Source organism: Lipophrys pholis, assembly GCF_963383615.2.
Source record: "Lipophrys pholis genome assembly, chromosome: 19".
NCBI classification, from domain to species: Eukaryota; Metazoa; Chordata; class Actinopteri; order Blenniiformes; family Blenniidae; genus Lipophrys; species Lipophrys pholis.
The window spans coordinates 20,956,550-20,977,650 of NC_137647.1; the positions used below are offsets into that span (position 1 = coordinate 20,956,550).

Genomic DNA, 21,101 nt, shown 5'->3' on the forward strand with positions numbered 1-21,101 from the left:
TCTGTGGAGAATCTTGGCCACATCCTAAGTGCTAAGTAATCACTGCTGTGGTGTTTCTTGCACTGCGATTCACTTCAGACTGTGTGGGTGACAATGTGATGGGTTCTCTTTGCTCAGATTTCCTGTTTGTGGAGTTTGTGGTTCATGGTTTCAGCCCTTGCAGCTTCACTCACTAATTATCAGTCTGAAAATGTAAATGAGAAGTCCCTCCCGGTTAATGGTGGACATTATCTTTTTAGTTGGAAGTGGCGCCCAACATTTCTTTTCCCCAATATTGCCTCTTAGAAAGGCTCTGGAGCCCTTCTCTAATCTGTATAATACAACCAAACGCTGATGCGCACGCCCTCCGTCACCAAGGCATAGGCAGAGACCTGATTTAGACAGAAGGTAAACATACTGATCTACAGTCAAATATATAGTACAATACATAGATGCATAAAAGACAGTTTTCGGGAGAGAAATCACAGTTTTAATTGTATTTTTTAAAAGATGTTCAGTATTACTCACCAAGAAAAACCAGGTGCTATTTTAGTGCTGCTGCTTAGTCGGTGAAAATCCTACACCTCCTAAGAACCCATTGCTTTTCCTTTGACAAGAAACAAAGTGAGAGCCACGTCACAGTGAAACGTCAGTACGTCACTTCATCCACTGGATAACATGACACAGGAAATCATCACATTCCACGTCATCCCTGAACTTAGGCCCCGTTTATACGACAACGAATTAGAGTGTAGCTGCAAAACTTCCTTCACTTTTGGGGGGTCCGTTTACACGGCACCAGTTTTTAATCCGGCTCCCAAGGTTGAAAGATTCTTTCACGGCGCTAATCCCTCCTGCAGAGACTGATGGTGGCTACAGAGTCTGTTACTGCGCATGGTCATCTCTCTCCCTCCCTCCTGCTCATTCAGTTGTAAACAAACATGGCGGCAGCGTAGTGGTACGACCCGCGGCCTGTATTCTAGTTTTATCGTCCAGATCAGTAGTTTAATGGTTGAGACTCACCCTGATAGCATCCGATGTGTCATCAGTCCATGTGGATGTCGGGTTCTCTCCATTTTCTTCACGTTTATAGTGTCTTGTTCTCTGCACACGTCTGTGTAGTTTCATTTCAAAATCAAGCAACAGCGCCCTCCAGTGGCCCGGCACACTAACTACATCGTTGTCTCTGTGTCCGCTGCTGCAGTGTAAACGCACTCCTTTTATTTAGCGGATTAGGTGTCGTCACGTGAAACGTTGTCGTGTAAACAGGGCCTTATTTAAATGTAATTATTTTTACGGTAACATAATAAGTTAACCTGAAACAGACACGACTGTTTGTCAGTCACACATCCTGACACCATGTTGCTCCACCGACTGTCGACCAAAGACCAATGGGTTAAAGTTTCCTGGGGATTTCACAAACTGCCATGAGACCGGACGGCTGCGCCGCTGATGTCTAGACAGATTCAACTTGCCCTGTGCGTTTTCCAAGATGGTGGACATTGGGAAAACGGACATTGAAACGAGGCCGTTTTAGTGTCCGCTCACCAGAGGCTCTACCTGCACTTTGAATTTTGGCTAAGTTGTTAAAAGCAAATTTTTTTGAGGTGCAGCAAACTCACACACATTTCTTACTGCTACAACGAGTTAAGTCGAAGATGCCTTTTCCCACACGACCCACATTTCTCTCACATCTTCATATCCCGCTGATTGAAAACTGCAGCATAACCTGCCTCTTGAAAGTCAAAGATAAGCGAAGTATGACACTAAAAAGCGAAGATTTCACTGCCTGGTGTACTGGTAATCCTTCCCCTGCTGGACAATATGATACCTATACTTTTCTATAACGATGACGGAAAGTTGATGTACCAAAACTGAAAATCTAATAGCACTAGGATGTCTTTTCTTTGGAGGAAATTGTGTCATTTAGGGTATAATTGTGGAACTAAAGTACCTCCTCAGTTGTCCAGTTTGACCTTCCTTTTCTTTGAGTTGCTGCAGCCAGTTTTTAATTGTCTCGCTCTCCCAAAAAAAAAAAGACAATTTGAATTGCAATTATGATGTGAAAATCCTGTGCAGAAACACTGTTACCATGGTAACTGTGTCATACCAAATGTGTTGGTTCTGAAAAGTTTTGGTGGAACAGCTTAATATGATTATCAAGAAATTTATTATATATTTTTTTAAAAGACACTTGCGTCTTATCGCTGTGCACAAAACCATCTATTGCGTCAACTCACACATCCAGTGAACGCTCTGAACCTGCGGGCGCCGTCAGTCCGACTCAACGTTCTCGCCATATGTGCAGCTTCAGCTGAAACGCTCAGGAAACACAAGCATATGGTGCGGGGCAAAATATTGTTCTCAGCTTATATGTACGGCTTAAAAACCGCGGAGGCATCATCACCATTAGTCACAGGTCGTCTACGTTAAGGCGAGAAATGACGAGAATATGCAGATTTGTACCTAATTTGAAGATGGGTTGGGTTATAGGATTGAGAGGTAAATCAAACACTGGCAAGACGCTGGTTTTTGGGGTTTTTTCTGTGCAGTGATTCTTTGCGTTTTGACACCGGCTGAAGGACGAGGGGTGGATATGGAGAGTACGGCACACTAGGCAGCAAATTGGGAGTGATTTCAGATTTAGTGTTTAATCCTCCAGTGTGGGGCAGAAGACATTAGCATGCAGCAAGAGGAGAGGCCTTCTGAGAGCACTGTGTTGAAAAAAATAAAAACATAGAGCCCAGTGTACAAACACACAGAGCGTCCTGATGAGGGTGAAATATCATCACAGCACAACTCAGGTGTCCGTTCACGAACAGAGCGATCCCTCGTTTCTCTCCTTAACATGAAACGACAAAGTGAGTTGCTCATTTGCGAGTCAAGGCAAAGACCAAATGATATCTCAGCCGAAACACTTACTGTGCTTGATTCAGTGTGAAATTGGACGAGCGCGGCGGCGGCGGCGGCGGCGGCGGCGGCGGGCCCGAAGGTCCGCGCTGGTGTCTCGGCCATGAGCACGGGAGCAAGAGGTTGAGTGGATTCATTGTTCATAATTATCAAGCTGAAAGCGCGAATGCTTGGCATCGGTTTGTGACTCCGCGTCAGAAATGAGCCGCTCTCGGAGCAGCATCTGGTGGAAACACTGTCGAAGGAAACAAAAGGAAGAAGGTGGAGAGTGGAAGTAGCGCAGTTTACAACTGAATGGAATCTAAATGTAGGTAGGAAACACTCAAAATGCAAAACTATAGTGCAAACCTATATTTTAAAGGAAGTTTAAGCATGAGGCAACTATGCAACTTCCACGTCACGACGAATCTGCGAGGAAAAACTCCGGTGACGGGCAACAGCCATCCAATATTTTGGTAATCGAGTGTTCTATCCAACATTCCATCAATTATTTGAGTAATCGGATAAAACATACTTTTGCTTAATTAAATCCTAATTATAAATATTCAGCACAAAATAAGACTTAAGAACAACCAATTTCTTTAAGAAAAAAAAGACATTTATTGCATGTTTTTTAGGCAAAGTAATAAAGAGTTTCAGTCAAAATTTCCCAAATAAATAAATTAAATTTCCAACAAAAAAAAATACCAATTCATAAACACTTCCTTTAAATTCTGCAACTTCACATTCAGAATCAGAACCAACACATTTCAACAGGAATGCTTGGCTGTGGACCGGGACCTGGAACAAGAGTCTTACATGTTGTGGACCAGCGGGGAAAAAAAGCGAAAATTATCTCACATGTGACGTGAGCACGTTGTGTCACACTACAAAGAGTCCGTGTGAAACGTGAGCTTTAAATTTAATTAATCGAGGCTTTGAGGTCGAGGAAATCCCTCCATTGTTCTTTGTAATCGAGGTACTTGAGGAATTGTTGCAGCCCGAGTTCAAACTGCAGTCTGATGGAGGTCGCATTTCAAATGTAGTGTGAACGACCACGCCAAGAAATCAGATCTCAGGGAAAAAAATCGGAATCGAGCATCAAGACCTGCAGCCAGAACAACAAAGCCTGAGAAATCCAACACTTGTGTCCTGATGCGTTTCTGATTTCCATTTAACCTTTCTCTGTCTCGGACTGAAGCTGTTTTCCTTCCGGACGACTGTAAACAAAAAGTATCTGAAGAACACCACAAAGCATTCTTTTCTCCATTTCCCCACCAGTCTGGAGCGTTCAAGCGAAACTTCAGCTCGCCGATGCTCGTCAACGAGCAGTTGTCCGTGGTGAAGGAGGTCCAGCCGATCCAAGGTGAGCGTCTCCGAGCGTCTTGAGCGAGTGCACAGCTCTGCTGGCGTCTCCGTGCCTGTCTCTTTTTTTTTTGGGTTTTGTCATGTGGCTTTTGTCTAGCTTGCTGGTTTCTATTTAGACTGTTGCATGTTTGTGCGTGTGCATGAGTGTGCGTGCCGTAATAAAACCAGAACTGTCTCCATCTCACCCGACGACCGTGGAAACATGAAGTGGAAAAAGATAAAGGGGGAAGAACAAACTCAGCTTCTCTTGCAGGCTGACGGACAGTCTGCACCGTGGAAGTATGTGAAAACACACTTATATGTTCTACACTTGATATTTGTTATTAATAGGTGGCCGGCGTTATAAACTGGATCTAATGTGAGTAACTTTGTGTTTGGTAGATTGTTTCTACGTCGTAATGATGCTTCCTAATGTTGGAAAACCTGTTTATCTCAATGTTGCCTCATTTTTGATGAGATTTTCCACCAAATCAAACACATTTAACCTTTAAAATGAGGCGAGCTGTTAAAGTTTCACATATAGTGTTGACTTATTTACATAAACTGTTATGTTACATTTATGAAGTTTCAATTTCAGTAGAGGACGGTAAACAGTTCATTACAATTTCCGCTGTTTTGTAGTGGATTTGAGAGGTTCAAACCTTCTTGACAAAGTTTTAACCATTTAAGTGCTTTTAAAATAAATTTAGTTATTCCCCCATTTGAACCTTTTTTATTTTTAGGTTGTTGTTTTTTTAAAGCTGTTTTAAGCATTTTTCTTCCCTATTTTTTGTGGTTTTACCCGTTTGTTTCCCCCCATTTTAGCCTTTTTTTTAACGCCCGTTTTACCCAAGAGTTAAAAGGGCCTTTGAAAATGACTGTGTGTGCGTAAATAAACTGAAAACATAAACATTTTGTCAAAGCTCCAGTAAGCTACGAGAGAAGGACCAAAGAGCAACGGGTTGCAGACCTCTGACGAGTCATCGTAAATTTCTGACTGGGAGCGTGTTCATTCTTATTTTTCATATTGTGGAGAAACACCTGTTCACGTGACGCAGTCCCTCGCTTCACGTGAACCAGGCTTAGCGCCTCATGCTGTCACCTCCTTGTAGTACTGGTGAATCAGGGCACAATTAACCTGCAGCTCCGTTGTCGCCTGCAGCTCATGACGCCCGGGACTGTGCCAGGGCCAGCTGAGACCAAAACCTGCCAAAGCTCACAATCGCACGTTACAGAGCTTCCTCATAATCGTCCACACAAAGCAGCCTGTCAACGTCTCAGCTTGTGCATTCGCGCGTTAGCAGTTTTCAGGATGTATTTGCTCACTCACTCCGTAATTTGCCGTCAGCTATCTTTTGGCGACAAGTTATTGTTGTATTCAACCTCATTTCAGAGGGTGAGATTAATTACGGGAAAAACTGTTAAAGGCACAAGTTTGGGTCTTTGCGGAAACAATTATGTTTTGATTACCTGCTGGCTGACACAACGTGTGCGAGGATTTACTGTCTTTGTTTAGACAGGCACAATGTGAAGGAAGAAAAATAATCTCTCTCTCTCATGCTCACATTTATTTCTTTTGTTTGAACTTGTCCACATCTAATTTAATTTATTTAATTATTTGGATTATTATTATTATTATTTTTTTTTTTTTTTTTTCACATACATACAGGAGATCATTACTACTAGTAGTGTTGTTAGTAAAGGTGATAATGAAACAATAACTTTACAGGGTGAAGAGGATATTTCATAACTTTATACTTCATCCCCTCTTCCTTTTTTAAACATAAATAAAAAATGGGTATACATTTGCTTTTAATTTATTGCAGATTAATTTATTTGTATCCGATTTCTGTTTTATTCATGTTCAAAATAGAACAATTAGATAAATAAATGTAGAAATAGATAAATAACTACACATATATGAACAGATGCATATGAAATACATCAACAAAATGCTCATGTTTTCAGTTAGTTTCATCATTTCTTTGTTCTTCATAGCCCAGCAGGAGCTATTTTTTCAACAACCTACTAAACTAAACCGGGCGAGCTGGATGTGACTAATGTTCACATATTACTAAATATCTTGCTTCTTGAAAGACCCGTGTATTAAGTGGACATTTGCAACCACATCACATGCGGAACTCCTTTCTCTCACTCACTGCTGTGAGAAGACAGCCGAAGGTTATGCAGGCGCTTGAATTAAAAAGAAAAAAGGTGTTTGTTTATAAGAGAGTGTAGCGTCAGCGCACAGCTCACTTTTGTTTATGCCTCGCCAATTAATTACCCTGTGCAGAAGCATCTCTGTCAGTTACGTCACTTTGAAGATTCTCCTCACCTCTAAGCAGTTGGGAGTAATCACGCCACAGAAAGTCTCGCTGCAGCATTTTCCTGATGAGAGTGAGGAGGAGCTGACTTCTAATAGGAAATCATTTTGTCTTCTTTCGTTCTTCACGGAAGAATACCCCCCCCCCACCTCGGCTGTAGGCTGGTGTCGAGCTGGACGGGAGGAATAAAAGGGGCCTAAAATCTAATTCCTGATTCTGACTGCAGAAATATTGTGATGGCGCCCGAGTGCTGCTGCTTGAAATGTCGCAAAGAAGGTTTCCAGAGGATTTCCATCTTATAAATCTGATTTCATATTCCTTTTCTACTCAGATACATTATAGCTATTAAGCTAAGATGCATCTCATGCCAATGAGTGGATGTATAAATAAATTAAAGCGCCAATTGGACTGTCTTGATGTGTTCTTAACTTTTTGGCGGCTGTCCTCTCTCTCTCTCTCTCTCTCGCTCTCTCGCTCTCTCGCTCTCTCTCTCTGATCTAAAGTGGGTCATGTTGGTCCGGGACTGACTGCGTTACCACGGTTATATTTAGAGCGCTTCCTTCAAGACTGGCACAGGCACAATAGTCATCATGTACAGTGTGATCTCGGCCTGTAGTCCTAATTGTAGTGTGTCTGGAGCCGAGGCTTCGGGCGAATAATTTAGGTGCATGCTTTTACATGAGTTACGTGTGTGTATGTGTGTGTGTGGTGTTTCAGAGGCCGTGCGGACACGTGTAGACCCTGTGTACGCCGCCCTGCGCTATGGGACGTCCTTGGCGCAGATGAGCCGCTCCAGTTTTGGCAGTTTGTCAGAGTCGCCAACACGCAGCTTGGTATGGCTTCAGTTCCCGATAGTTAACTCCACAGTGGTCCATTGAGTCATCCCAAAACCTCTGATGACCTGCAGCATGACTGAACACACACTTTTCAAGCCAATTCAAAAAGGGATTAACTGTCTTCGCTGTGTTAAGTCACTTAAAAGTCATCCGACGCTAATTCACACGTTGGGAAAACGGGAGAATTTGAGGCGAAAGTATTCCAACAATAATTTCCTTTGACTTTTATTTGACAGAAATCAAAAGATTCATAAAAATCAAGTCCACAGATACAAGATGAACCTGGAGAGATTTTGGCCCCGTTTACACGACAACGTTCCAAGTGACAACGCCTCGTTTGTTTCACTAACGTTTTGCAGAAACTGTGAAAACGGTGCAGTTAGTGCGCCAGGCCACGAGGTGGTGCTGTTGCTTGTTTTTGTAATGAAAACAAACACACACGTGCGCAGAGAACATTATGCTAGGAGTGTTTCCACAGTCAAGAGTAACCAACATTTCTATGGACAGATGACAACGTGGATGCTTTCAGAGCTTTAAAACTACCAATAATGTCTCTAAAACTAGAATACGGCTGCCATGTTTGTTACTCGCACACGAGCAGAAGAACTATTTACCACGGCGGAGGTGTGCATGTGCAGTAATAGCGCTCCGTAGCCTCCGGTATGAAAAAGGTGACGGTTGCAGGGACTCTAAGCACCACTGTCGTGTAAACGGGGCCTTATATTTCAGTTTTAAATAAACTGGTGTCATCAACGGCTTGCCCTCTAAAATCACAGTTTTGGAGCAATTCATTCGGTCTCTCACCAACTTGATCATTCACATTCCAATATTTGTCACTTTTGGGTTGATAACGTGATCATTCTTGCTGTAAAACCTTTGGTATTTAAAGTCTTTTCAAAGTAAAAGGGGGGTCTTGGGGGAGCCTTTTCCTCAGCTTAATTTTTCTCTTTCAGTCTAAAGAAAGAAGTATTTCACTCATTCTGGGAACTGAAAAGTAGTAGAGAAGACGAATTAAAATGAAGGAACTCTAGATTTTTTTAAATTAAAAATGTATCCCAACAGTCATGAACTATAATGTCTTTTGACGTGACTAACATCAGGAAGCTCAGCATTTAAAGTACAAATAGAGGCTGAGAGAAGCTCTTGTATCAAATATGTAAAGCAACAGCAAACGTCAGTTTAAGAAAACTGTGTTTATATGAAGGTTATTGAAACTCGCGCTGATCAACACATCCATCCCTGCCAGTTTATTCACATGCAAGAGGAATATCAATCTCGTCTTAACATTTCCACCAAAAAGTCAATGAGGAGCATTTTTATTTTTTTTTTAAATGTCAAACGCTTCCTGCCAAAATCCTTCCTGATAAAAGATGACGTCACTTCAAAGCCTGTTGTGTGTGATAGCCGGCGGCATACTGATTAGAAACGAGGTTGAGCGACGGGTCGGTGTGGGGAATTTAGGCCTTGAAGCTTTTCTGCATTCATGTCACTGCATAGAACCTGAGAACATGAATCCCTCTTCATCTTTTAGGTCATTGTTCCAAACAAATATTAAAGAGTCATTACAATAATGCACCTGAGAGGAAGGTTGAAAGTGGAAAATGTTGGGGGAGATAATGTAAAAAGAAGAATAATTTTACGATTGAATGTCGCAGATAAATACTGATACAGCAAACTTTATGTAGAAGACATTTATTAAATTATTTTTTATTTTTTTTCATTCATCTCAACTGATATCTGGTTTTTGTTTTGCTGATGGGACATTTTCCCATGTCCCATGCTTAATTCCTTCATAGATTGATGATTCAATTACTGACTATTTATTTTTGCATGCATGAAGGTAAAGCGACAGATGGATTGTTGGGATGAATAAAGTTTTACTGAACTGAGCAGAAAACACTAAAGAAAATGCGTTGCACCGCTCTGTCGTATGTTGATGAGCTCAAATGTTGTGCTACAGACATGTTGAGAAATCACATCTTGTTAAAAGCCTCTTGCTGGAAACGATAAAAAAAATTAAAAGCTGAAATATTGAGGACAAATTTTAAACGTTATTCTCAAACATTTTTCCTTTATTCATGACATTTCTATTTTTTTTCCTCGCTCAAGCCAAACATCACTCCTGCAACAAAATTAAAACGAAGCGTTTTGAATAATTCAGCTCAGAAAGAGTTTTTACTGTCGCCCTCAAATGCAACGTTAATGACAGCTCGCTGCTAACGCTTTATTTCTCTCTCTCTCTATGTCCTCCTGCGATAAGGGGGAGGGAGGTGAGGAGAGGCAGCAGAGACAGTCCAGCATGGAGGAAGAGATAACTCAGGAGGCAGGGGGTAAACACTGCTCTCAGTGTGTGTGTGTGTGTGTGTGTGTGTGTGCGTGTGTCTCCATGTCTGGATGTGCATAAGTATGTGTGTGTGCCTACCTGTGCAAAACTGCCTGTATGAGCAGATTACATGTTGGCTTGTGCGCCTGGCACCTTTCTGAGAGAATCTCACTCTGTTTGTAGATCCTCCTGCTCCTCCAGAGCCCGAGATGGAGACGGAGGTGGAGGAGAGCAGCGAGCAGGCTCAGACCCCTGCAGAGGTATATGAATCTCCTCAATTATTAGAATAATGATGAAACCGTCCAATGATTCTGACTTTCAGTGTATTTATTGGTGTATTCAACAATGTTGTACTCCTTAAGAAGCCTTCTCTGTTTGAATCGTTGTCGTTGTACTGCTTAATGCACCTTTAATGTCGGCCCTTCGTTGTCTTTCTGCCTCAACCCCCCCCCCCCCTCTGCCCTCGCCCTCCGCCCTTGTCTCGCTCTGCGCAGGTGCCCAAGCGCATTGAAGTCCACTCCGTGCACACCTATGTATCGCTGTACAAGTTTCTGCCTCAGGAGCAAAACGACCTGGAACTGCAGTGAGTGAAGCCCAAACAAACCAGCCGTGTGCAAGCATCTCCACAGACGTGTGTGTGTGTGTGTGTGTGTGTGTGTGTGTGTGTGTGTGTGTGTGTGTGTGTGTGTGTGTGTGTGTGTGTGTGTGTGTGTGTGTGTGTGTGTGTGTGTGTGTGTGTGTGTGTGTGTGTGTGTGCCGTCCCTGCCCGCACTCCATTGTTTTCAGGTTTTTTTTTGTCCCTCCTCATTGTGAGTGTACTTTGCTTTTGTCTGCGTTTCCGCCCCTCCCAGTGATCTGTTGTTCCTGCAGGATGAAAACGTCCCCTCCATCTGCAGAGGACGGAGCCGGGGCACCCTTAAGGACGACTAATTATAAACTGGGAGCCCATCACTGTCTGTGTGTGTAGAGCTGGTGACTGAGCTGTGATCCCAGCAGGGGACAGGATAAAGACACTGAGCAAGCGGGAGATGAGAGGAAGGACAGACGAGGGGAGATGATGCGGTGCTGAGGCCATTGCGATAAAACAGCGAAACTTTGTCGGTGCAGTCAGACTTCTTCAAGCAGCAGATAAATAGGAAGAAGATAACGTTTGTATAAAAATAGTATAAAATGAACCTTAGATAAATAAATAAAAACGGGTACATAAAAACAGGCAAATAAAACAATCGCACCGTCACTGGCTGAAAGGTGCAGCAGTGTTGGCACAGTCTGGAGCTTATGTTGGTGTGTGTGAGAGAAGGTGTGGGGGGTGGGGGAGGGCCTGGCAGGGGAGGGGAGGGGTGACGGAAGCCACAGCTCTAGGGAAAAAGCGGTTCCTTAGCCTGTTGGTCCGAGTTTTTATATTTCGGAATCATTTTCCCCGATGGGAGGGGGGCAAACAGATGGTGTCCGGGGTGAGTTCTGTCCATGGAGATTTTGGTGGCGCTCCTCCGCCGGCGCCCAGCGGACACAGCATCCAGGCGGGGAAGCTCAGCTCCAATGTTCTGAGCCGTCTCCACAACCCGGGCCAAGTCTTTCTGGTTCTGTGCTGCGCAGCTGGCGTACCAGACAGTGACAGAGGACGACATTTATCGAGATTTTCCTAAAATGCTATATCATTCATATCGATAGGACTTTTTGCATTAAAGTATCAGTCGCTCCTTTTTACCCATGTCTCGCCTGCCTGCAGCACGCTGCAAGAAATTGCTTAAAACTAGTGAAACTAAAACGGGCACTCGGTAGAGCGCGCGCCTTCGCCAACGCCATATTTGTCACCATGGAAACCAAAGGATTACAAGGTTATTTGAGCCACCACATCATTTGTCATGGTCGTTTGAGTTGGTTCATGTTATCACGGTTTAACTCAGATGTACACATATTTTACAATTGGGACCTCTGACCCCCAGCCCCTAACCAGGATGATGACATCACTGCATCATGTGGAATATCAGTGGATAGGGAATTGAAAACGGAACATTTTGGCATTGATTTGAGATGAATCAAATTAAAACTGATATAATTTTTTGACCTTTTCGTGACCTTGACCTTTGACCCTGTCGCTGTCCAAATATTATGGACCCATCCTTGGTTAAAGAAAAATCATCCCTGAAAATTCTGGTCAGTAGTTTTTGCGAAAAGTTGGTTGCGTATATTCCAACTCCGTAATCTATAATCCCATACTGGTTTATTATTGTTATGACACACAGGGTCATTGTTTAATCTGACCCAGTGAGGTCATGACCTTTAAATACAGTGAATGTTTCATTTAATATATGAGTCTAAAGACGTATTGAACATCTGGTCCGGGGGGTCAAACCGGGACGCCAGAGGGTCCAGCCCGGCCTCTGAGATGCAAATGCAAACAGTCGTATCATTGCTGTATTATCAGTTGCCACAGTATTGGCATGATGCAGAATTTGTACTTATTTTGAAGATATGACATTTTCATGAGTGTATTCTATTTATTTGCACTCAAACATTTGGAGTTGTGTATGTTTGTGGATTATCGTGCTGTTATTTCACTGGTCTGACCTCCTTGAGCTCCTTCCTGAACTAAAATGAGTTTCACGCCGCCGGCTTAAAATTTATTTTGTGCAGCCGGTGGTTAATAAAAGTGCCCGTGTTGTCGTTTGTTCGTGGGTTTGACCCAGAATTGTCCTTTGGGTAAAAATATCGAGTTTCTATGTTGTATCGCCATTTTGAGAAAAAATATCAAAATGTGAATTTTGGGCCATATCGCCCAGCCTTCGCTGAGGCTTTAGAGGGAAAGAATAGAGGGAATCGAGGAGAGCAGTGTAGAGAAAGGCTGTTGATGAAGTGAAAAAGAAAGAGAGGAGTAATTAAATTTCACAAAGGTACCGCAATGGGGCCGTTAACCATCTGTGCAGTGTGCAGTGTGCAGTGTGTGTGTGTGTGTGTGTGTGTGTGTGTGTGTGTGTGTGTGTGTGTGTGTGTGTGTGTGTGTGTGTGTGTGTGTGTGTGTGTGTGTGTGTGTGTGTGTGTGTGTGTGTGTGTGTGTGTGTGTGTGTGTGTGTGTGTGTGTGTGTGTGTGTGTGTGTGTGTGTGTGTGTGTGCAATGTATGCCAGCTCCTGGAAGTCCAATGTGGCTCAGGGCTCCCTGCTGAGATTTCATCACTGTGGACGTCAGAATAGGAAAACTTCTGATACACTGCCTCCTGGTCCACACACTCCCTTTTCTTTATTTATTGTCACTGCTGGAGGGTATAAAGACTTTACTGCCCTCATTAAAGCTACTTCATGTCAGTCTGGACAAAATATATCAAATTATTATATGTAAAATTGTATCGACCAGAACTGTCACATTTTATTTTATTTTATTTTATTTTTTGTTTGATTTTATTTCTCAAACATTTCACCAACACAGTGTGATGTTTTTGGCAGGGCTTTGGCTAATTACAGGCTTTTACTCTTAAAGTAAAATTTTCAACCGGCACACCCATAACATTTATTTTTATTTAGTTTTTGTCTGCATTACAATATTTACGCAAAGTTTTCCTTAAATATCATTTTCAAGTGTCTGTTTCCCCAAGATTATGAAAATATCATAGCAATGCGAACGCTCTTATTCTTGCATTTAAAAATCTGATTTATTGCTCCTATTTTAATCACTCTGAACATAATCCATACCACTAAATCTGATTTGGAGTCACAAGATGATCCAATGTAGGGACAAGTTGCTTTTTCTCCGCCACCAAGACCCATTCTTGCTTGACTTTGCTGGTGTTTATGAAATCTACGCACATTAGAATCAGGGTCATTGTTGATTCGCCCCTGGAGGTGAGAAAAGAGGCAAAGTTCTGTCTGTGTGAACGTGGAAGCTCGCACCTGCAGTCTGTACGCTGATGATGTGGCGCTGATTATTTCACCTCATATTGTACGAGGCATGTTCCCTGTGGAAAATCCTTTGGGGTCCTGAAAATTCTTGGCAAAGAGGGGGCTTTGTTCGGGTTTTACTGAAGGGTTTAATTAGTGGTTCAGAGGAGGGAGGCAGTGAGTGTTTTCAGACTCAGCCTGAGGATGTTAACAGGAGTGATGGAGGAGTGTGTGCAAAGTGCAACACATCACGCAGGAGACGTCAGTCAAGCACCCGACTCCCGAGGAGGTCTAATCAGGCAGAGTTTACAAAATAACATCTGGTGTGAATGCAAAACAAGCCTGTAAGAAGAATTATGAAAAAAAAAAAAAAAACAACAACACACACAAACTGTGCTACTGTGTGGAGGCTTTTATGAATGTACAGACTTTATTTTGAAGGGATTTGGAAATTTTCCCTGCTTTCTCAATTATAAGACAAAACGAAAGCACATCATTGATGTTAATTTGCTCTCCTCTCTGAATTAGTGAAGCGTTTGACATGTAATGTTACTGAATATAAATGTTAAAATGAAGTTGATGAATTTGATCATTTTATTTTGAGGCTGCATTATATTTGAAGTCTGAGCTCTGGTCCTTTCCAGCTAGATTAGATTTTATTGATTCCTTTGAGACAAAACCCTCAAGGGGATTAACATTCCGGCAGCAATACAGCAGTAAAAAGGAGTTTGCATTTTATCTGAGCGCTCTGATTTCCTCCTCTGCCAATAAACGTGTGTTTCAGGTTAATTGGTGATTCTAAATTGCAACATGGAAGCTGTAAAAGTACTTGCAGACGTGCCTAAAGAGTGAATACTGTACATTTAAAAATGTATACATTTATAAATGTCCTTTACTTTACCAGCAGCATCTATGTCACATTTGACACTGTTGTGGAAGGGTTCATGTAAAGCAACAGTAAAACAGTGAGGAGGCTGAGAGGGTGGACCTGCACTACAAACTTCTTCTCCCCCAGTGGAGAATAACCTGCAGGGCCTGCAGCAACTTGTGATGGCAGCAGAACGTAAACAAAACTGGCAGCGCCATTGACATTTACACTGATCGACTACAAGAGTGGATCTTAAGCGTCCACCTGCCCTGGATAGTACCTGTTGTCCTGGCTGGACACACATGTGCTGTAAACAGCGTCTTCTCCTGAGGGCAGGTGGGAGGTTGTGCTAAAATGCAAATATGAAGACACGCAAAAATATTCCCAAGTACCTGTTGTACAATCAGGGTTTTTTAACTGCAGTCTTATGACGTCAGTGACCAGAGTAAATGTGTCAGTAAAGGATGGAATATGGGTCTCAGAGTGTGTGTGTGTGTGTGTGTGCGTGTGTGCGTGCGTGTGTGCGTGCGCGCGCGTGCGTGCGTGTGCGTGTGATCATATGGGGCAGTAGTGAGCACAGACACCCAGGAGACCGGAAGTACAGCAGTGCAACTGGGACGGCGTTTTTCTCCCTGCGTATGTAGGACGGCGTGTTTGGGAAAGTCTCGTCAGAAACTAAGGGTTATTATTCCATGCAGGCCATGTTATAGCATCTGACCCCCCTCGACCCCCCCCCCCCCCCCCCCTCCCTGCACCGAACCCTCTCACCCCTGTCGAGTCGTAATTCATGTTAACCTTGTGACTTTGGTGCCGGCCGCTCCGTCACCTCTGCAGGACGCCGACGTTTTGACCTCCAGAGCTTCAGTGTCCGCTGCAGCTTCCCGTTGTCCATGTTATCCATTGTGCTCGCACTCAACTCCGCGTTTCACCCTCTCCCCCTCTTCCCATCGCCCCGTGATGAATCTCACCCTTATCTCCCAATATTCCTCTCCTCTTCACCTCAATCACTCTCACCCCTTTCATGCCAATTTTTTTTCTCATCCTCCCCCCCTCTGTCTTATCTCCTTCTAGTCCCGGCGATCGAGTGCAGGTCACCGACGACTCTAATGAGGAGTGGTGGAAGGTGGGTAATAAATCATTTGCAATTGTGTGTGTGTGTGTGTGTGTGTGTGTGTGTGTGTGTGTGTGTGTGTGTGTGTGTGTGTGTGTGTGTGTGTGTGTGTGTGTGTGTGTGTGTGTGTGTGTGTGTGTGTGTGTGTGTGTATTGCGTGCCGATCACAGAAATACTGCACTGTACGTGCGCATGCATTTGTTTGTGCTCGTGCTCATTCAGGTCATTGAATCGGGCCTTTAAATACGCGACACCTGCTCCGTTTCTGTCCGCGGTGAACACTCCGGCAGCCTCCCAACGTAATCTTCTCTGGAAATCACCAAAAGAGTTTAACATAATGAACCTGAGCAGTGTTCGAACCTCAAAGAGCTTTTTTATTCAGCCCATAATGAGATTCACCGACTCCCGGTGGAGAACGAACGTGCATCTGTGTGTGCGCTTGCGTTATCAGTCAGCGCTAAAGGAAGACGCATGCAGACTTCACTGTAACTCCAGTGAAGATTCTGTGCACAGGAGGAACTGATAGCAGCAGAGTCGTTAAAAAAGGAAAGAAACATGCAGCCGTTGCTTGTGTTTAAACACTCGGGACAGAAATCCGACACGGGGGTGAAGTTATTTCTTGTTTACCGTTTGAACAAACTGCTGTTACGTTAATTTGTGTAATTTATGTGGTTCGCTTTATCGAGTGGTTTCCTCCACCTCTCGCTGCTGCCTCTGTGATTTACTGCTGCATTAAAAGGAGAATTGGAGGCGATAAAAAAAAGAAGCAAAAAAAAGAACAGTTTTTTTTCTTCTTGCTTATTACATCCAGTTTAGCGACACCAGTCGCCTCCTCGATTCTGCAGGTGAATAACTGCAGATAACAGTTCAAAGATGTTGGACTTGACAAATCAGTGCAAAGTGTGCAATGATCAGCCGTTTCATTATGACCGGGGTCTGAAACCTGTGGCTCTGGAGACGCATGTAACGGCTCCTTGAACCCGTCAGAACATGTAATGTTTAAAAAAAAAATTAAGTTATCTTCATTTTATTTGCATATTGTGCATTTTATTTGGACTAATCTGAGTCTCATAATAAATTACATAGGCCAGATAACTGCAGTGTTTGTGGTCACTTCCTGGTCTGCAGTGTCAGTCCCATCGAGGCTCCACCTTGAAGCGTCCAGCTCTTGAAAACATTCAAGCCCATTGAAATGGTTTAATATATCTTACCAAAATTAAGCATTGAAGGAACTTTTAAAGAAGCTCTAAAGGAGTCCTATTATCCAGCTTTTCAACACGCTCACATGGTCTTCTTGGTCCAAAAACATTATATCCAAAGTTTATTGCTCCAAATCCAGCTTTTCCTTGATTTTCCTCCATTTGAATATTGGATCATAGGAGCTACATTCAGAATCTGCTGTGTCTGTGTGAGCTGGACTGGCTCCGCCCACACATGCCCATCTTGGGAAGAGGAGGAAGTACTTCCTCTCGTGGTGCCATGTGCCAGAGCAGAGTTGCCTAATTGTGGGAGGAGTCAAAGGGAGGGCCTGCCTTGATTGGGATTGGCTGAACCCCCGATGACACTATATAGGGTTTGATTTCTGATTGGCTGGTTGGAGCAACACACTTTTTAAAACCTGAACCAGGCCAGGGAGAGAGAGGACAGACTGTCTTCACTTCTGGGGCGTCAGTCCAGGTATGGGGACGATTATTACTGTTGGGAAACCATTAGAAAGCTAATTTTGCATAATATGACCCTTTAAAAACAAAGGTGAATATTAGTGAAACATTACAGAAATAGCATGTAAGAATAAGGATAAATTAAATGCAGTTGACAAAAAGAAACTGTTTCAGATGGTCCTAACAGCAAGTTACATGCCTATTTTGCTGGTCAGCTGCATTAAATTCATGGCAAAAATAGAATTTTACCAGCAAAAGTTATTTGGGATCAGAAGATGAAAATCACTGATTTGAAACTGGATCACTGTAAATTAATTTCCTCATGTGCTTTGGTTTATTTGTGAGTTTGCTGTGTGTTCTATAATCACTGTGTGAAAGGTGTAGGCTTCTGAAAAATATAGAATTCTTTTATTATTTTCATTAAGGGGCAGCTCAATATAATATTTTCCTTCTTCTGGCTGTTCCCTTCCAATCATGGAGGTTTTTCTGATAATCTAAGGTGCGCTGCTGTAACATTTCTTTGCTTTCATGAAAACAACAAAATCAATGAATTAATGAAAATGAATGTGTGAGCTCATTAAAATGTTCCACTAGTCTAGATCCAGGTCACTGAGTAATAAACCTGTTAAAAGCTTCAGTATCAGTAAATGGGAAACATATACAGGTTTTATTTAGTGCTTCATTGACTTTAATTTGTTGTGCATCTTGGTTCCAGACAGCACAGCACACAGAAGTCTGGTGGGAAGTACATGTGGCCTATTTGGAGACTACTTCTGACGGTTAACCAAAGGATCTGCTCTTGCTGTTTTTTTCAGGGTAAAAGTGGCGACAGAGTGGGATTTTTCCCTGCCAACTTTGTGCAGAGGGTCCGACCCGGCGAGAGGGTGTGGAGGGTCATCCAGGGGGTCAACGGCAACCGAGAGAGAGGTCACATGGCTGTGAAGGAATCTCAGGTACTCGCTGCTCCGAGGCCAATTGTGTTGTTGCTGAATGTGTTTTCTTGTTTGTGGTTAAAAAATTTCAAATTTGCCATTAACACTAATGATCACATACATACACTCAGTTTCTTCCGTGCTGTAAGAATTAATGACCCATGTTGGTGCCACTGATAAATGCTCATGATCTGGTATTGTCAGAATATTTCAAATACAGCAGGAACAGAAGAGGTTAGATTTAAAGTGGAATCAGTACATTTATCCTGAGAACACATATTTCCTCCCATCTGATCGTAGTACGACAATACAAAACACAATACTCTAAAGCAGAGCCCCTAGGCTATGCAGTACATCAGATTGTTTATCGGGAAAATACATCGTGGAGGAAGGAAAAGTGGGGACTATCTGGTGGAGGTAAGGTCATGCTGTGGGGCTGTTCTGCTGCCTCTGTTACTGGAAGCATTGAATTTATCAAAAGGAAGGATTCAATCTGAAGATAACCACACTATTTTGAAGAGAATTCTAGTTTCTAGAAGGATAAAGCAGCGGTCTGCCATCCCACCAACTTCATTGTTTCATTTCACTAAGAAATTACTTCAACTTCCGACATCACTTTGGCTCATTTGCACTAGTTTGTGATTTCATACTTAAAGTTAGTGGTGCTGGCATTTCTAGATGTCCGCAGTCCTCTTTAGAGCCAGACTATATATAAATATCTCACTATTTTAAAACCCAGGGAATTCATGTGAAACTCGAAAAATTTAAAAAAAAAAAATTTTTTAAAAATTGTTCGGAATCCACCATGTTCTTCAAAATGGCTGACTTCCTGTTGAGCATTCGTTCTGCGTGTACGAGACTTTTTGGTTTGTTTGTCTTGTTGTGCTACATACTGTATGATACTGTATTGAGTTCCGAAATTTCACAGGTGGCGCTGTTGAGCCATTTTACCGATCACATGTGTATTTTTCCCTAATTATTAAATTTTTGCGACTTTTCAAGTACATTTATGCCCTGAAAAACGCATTTTATTTGTGGCGAGAAATCATAATAAACGGTAGGTTTTCAATCTGTTGCAGATATAAAGACACACTACAAAAGTCCCAGGTCTTGTTGGCTTGTTGGATCCATTCAGATCTCTTTCAGAAAGCGCCGGCTCATTTTCTGCCTGCTCCTTTCAGATCTGTGTGGGGAAGCGAGAAGACGGCGAGCTGTTCCTGAAGCTGAGCAGTGGGAAGAAGCGAGGGCTGGTCCCGGCTGACTCCATAGAGGAGATCTGAACCTCCGAGTGTGCGCCGTCGTCCTTTCATCGTCACACTAATCTTCAAACAACCAGTCACCACTTCTTCTCTGCACCTTCCCCGCCGGGAAAAGACAGCCACAGATTCTCCAGCTTGTCATCGAAAGGAGAAAATCCTCACCGCTCTTTAAAAAAAACAAAAAAACAATCCCAATGTAAATCCCAGCGGATCGGCTGATTGTGAGCCTGTTTGTGCTGAGTGTGCAATTACGGAGCCCCTGTATATATTTACAGGAACGACTCGTTGGATGTTGCTGCCGGTTCTCCTCTCATATCAATCAAGACTTGTTTGAAAAGCGTCTGCTGGATGCCCACTCACATCTCATTTTTTTTCCGTCAAACAAAAAAAAGACGTCTGCCGACGTGGGAGGAGGCCGACTTCCCGCCGTGGGAACACGATGCTTCTGTCAGTGTCCTTGTCTGGTTTCTACCCACTCATCCCTATCTGCTCATTTCAGGGTCTTTGCCCCGGGGACTGATATCAGCACCGTGTAGACCGCCGCACAACAAGAGGCACTTGCCAAGAGCAGCTCCTGCCATTCAGACACGCGGCACAATCAGATGAAAGGAGTCACTTCGCTTTTTTCCGGAAATCCTCGGTACTCTCGGGCTCAGTTAGAACTTCACTTTGCCAATTTGATGGAGCAAAACGAGACGGTTCTCAAAGGGAAGCTCGTGGCTCCGGGCGTCTTTTCACAGGAAATTCAAAAGCTATTTTTTTTCCTGACTTTAAAAAAAAATACAAAAAATAAAAAAAATCTAGATTCTGCACAAAAAAAGGAAAGAAAATGCGTCAGCATATTTTTATTTCTGGCATAAGATCTGCTGGTGGATCCAATTCTCCCTGCAAAACCTGCTGTACAGTTTCAAAGCCAATTGTACTGTTTCAACTCCCAGGGATGCTTTTGATGTATTCTTACCCTTGTGTTTTGAGTGAGACACAGCCTTGTTTAAAAATGTGTTGTGGTATGTCTACTGCAGTTTTCTATAGAAACGATCATCTAGGGAAGGCGTCCATAAGCGCTTGTTCCCATTTTCCACCCAATAAAATTAATCTGGAGTCAGAAAACGTGTTGAAGAAAACACGCTGTTCAAACTTAAATATACAGTTTATTTCTATTTAGACCAAAAGTGAACTTTATGGAGGCCTTTAGGAAGGTTTGTGGTTGTTTACTCATGTCTCCCCATGTAGCAAACAGACATAAAAGCAAATTTGTCCATTTTGAATGGAAACTATTCATATTACTGAAATGTCTTCATTTATCTATTAATGGTTTATTTATTCAATCATGGCTTATTGGGACAGCTGGTCGTAACCATTATTTTGTCACATTCGTCACCTTAAACTATAAGATAAGAGTCATTTTGAAGGAACACATACAAATGTGATTAAGAAATTAATCATTTACAGATCTGTGTGAGGTCAAACACCATCAGAAAAACATTAGAAAAAAAAAATCGAATAATAAGGCGGGCGGAGAGTACAGTTTAGAGTTTAGACTGAGTACAAACTGTTTTAATGTTAATTTCATAGCATTTGCACATTTAATTGACACTCTCGTTGACATGTGAATAATCTCCAATTGTGTTGTTTATGGGTATGAATGAAAATCACAGAAACTCACTGAAATTTTGGGCAGTTTTCGCTGCTATTGGGA

At 42.7% G+C, this 21,101-nt stretch overlaps 1 protein-coding gene across 1 annotated transcript in view; it reads left to right on the plus strand.

Moving 5' to 3' along the window:
• Nucleotides 1–20,891, plus strand: part of LOC308124830 (SH3 and cysteine-rich domain-containing protein 2-like) — a 35,766-nt gene extending 14,875 nt beyond the window's left edge. Inside the window, exons 4-11 of the mRNA XM_080488171.1 lie at nt 4,150–4,234; nt 7,257–7,372; nt 9,636–9,705; nt 9,882–9,958; nt 10,193–10,281; nt 15,511–15,562; nt 18,027–18,164; nt 19,325–20,891. Of these exons, the coding sequence (XP_080344297.1) occupies nt 4,150–4,234; nt 7,257–7,372; nt 9,636–9,705; nt 9,882–9,958; nt 10,193–10,281; nt 15,511–15,562; nt 18,027–18,164; nt 19,325–19,423 (726 nt within the window). The 3' untranslated portion in view covers nt 19,424–20,891. The remainder of the gene's footprint in view (nt 1–4,149; nt 4,235–7,256; nt 7,373–9,635; nt 9,706–9,881; nt 9,959–10,192; nt 10,282–15,510; nt 15,563–18,026; nt 18,165–19,324) is intronic.
• Nucleotides 20,892–21,101: the final 210 nt, after the last annotated feature.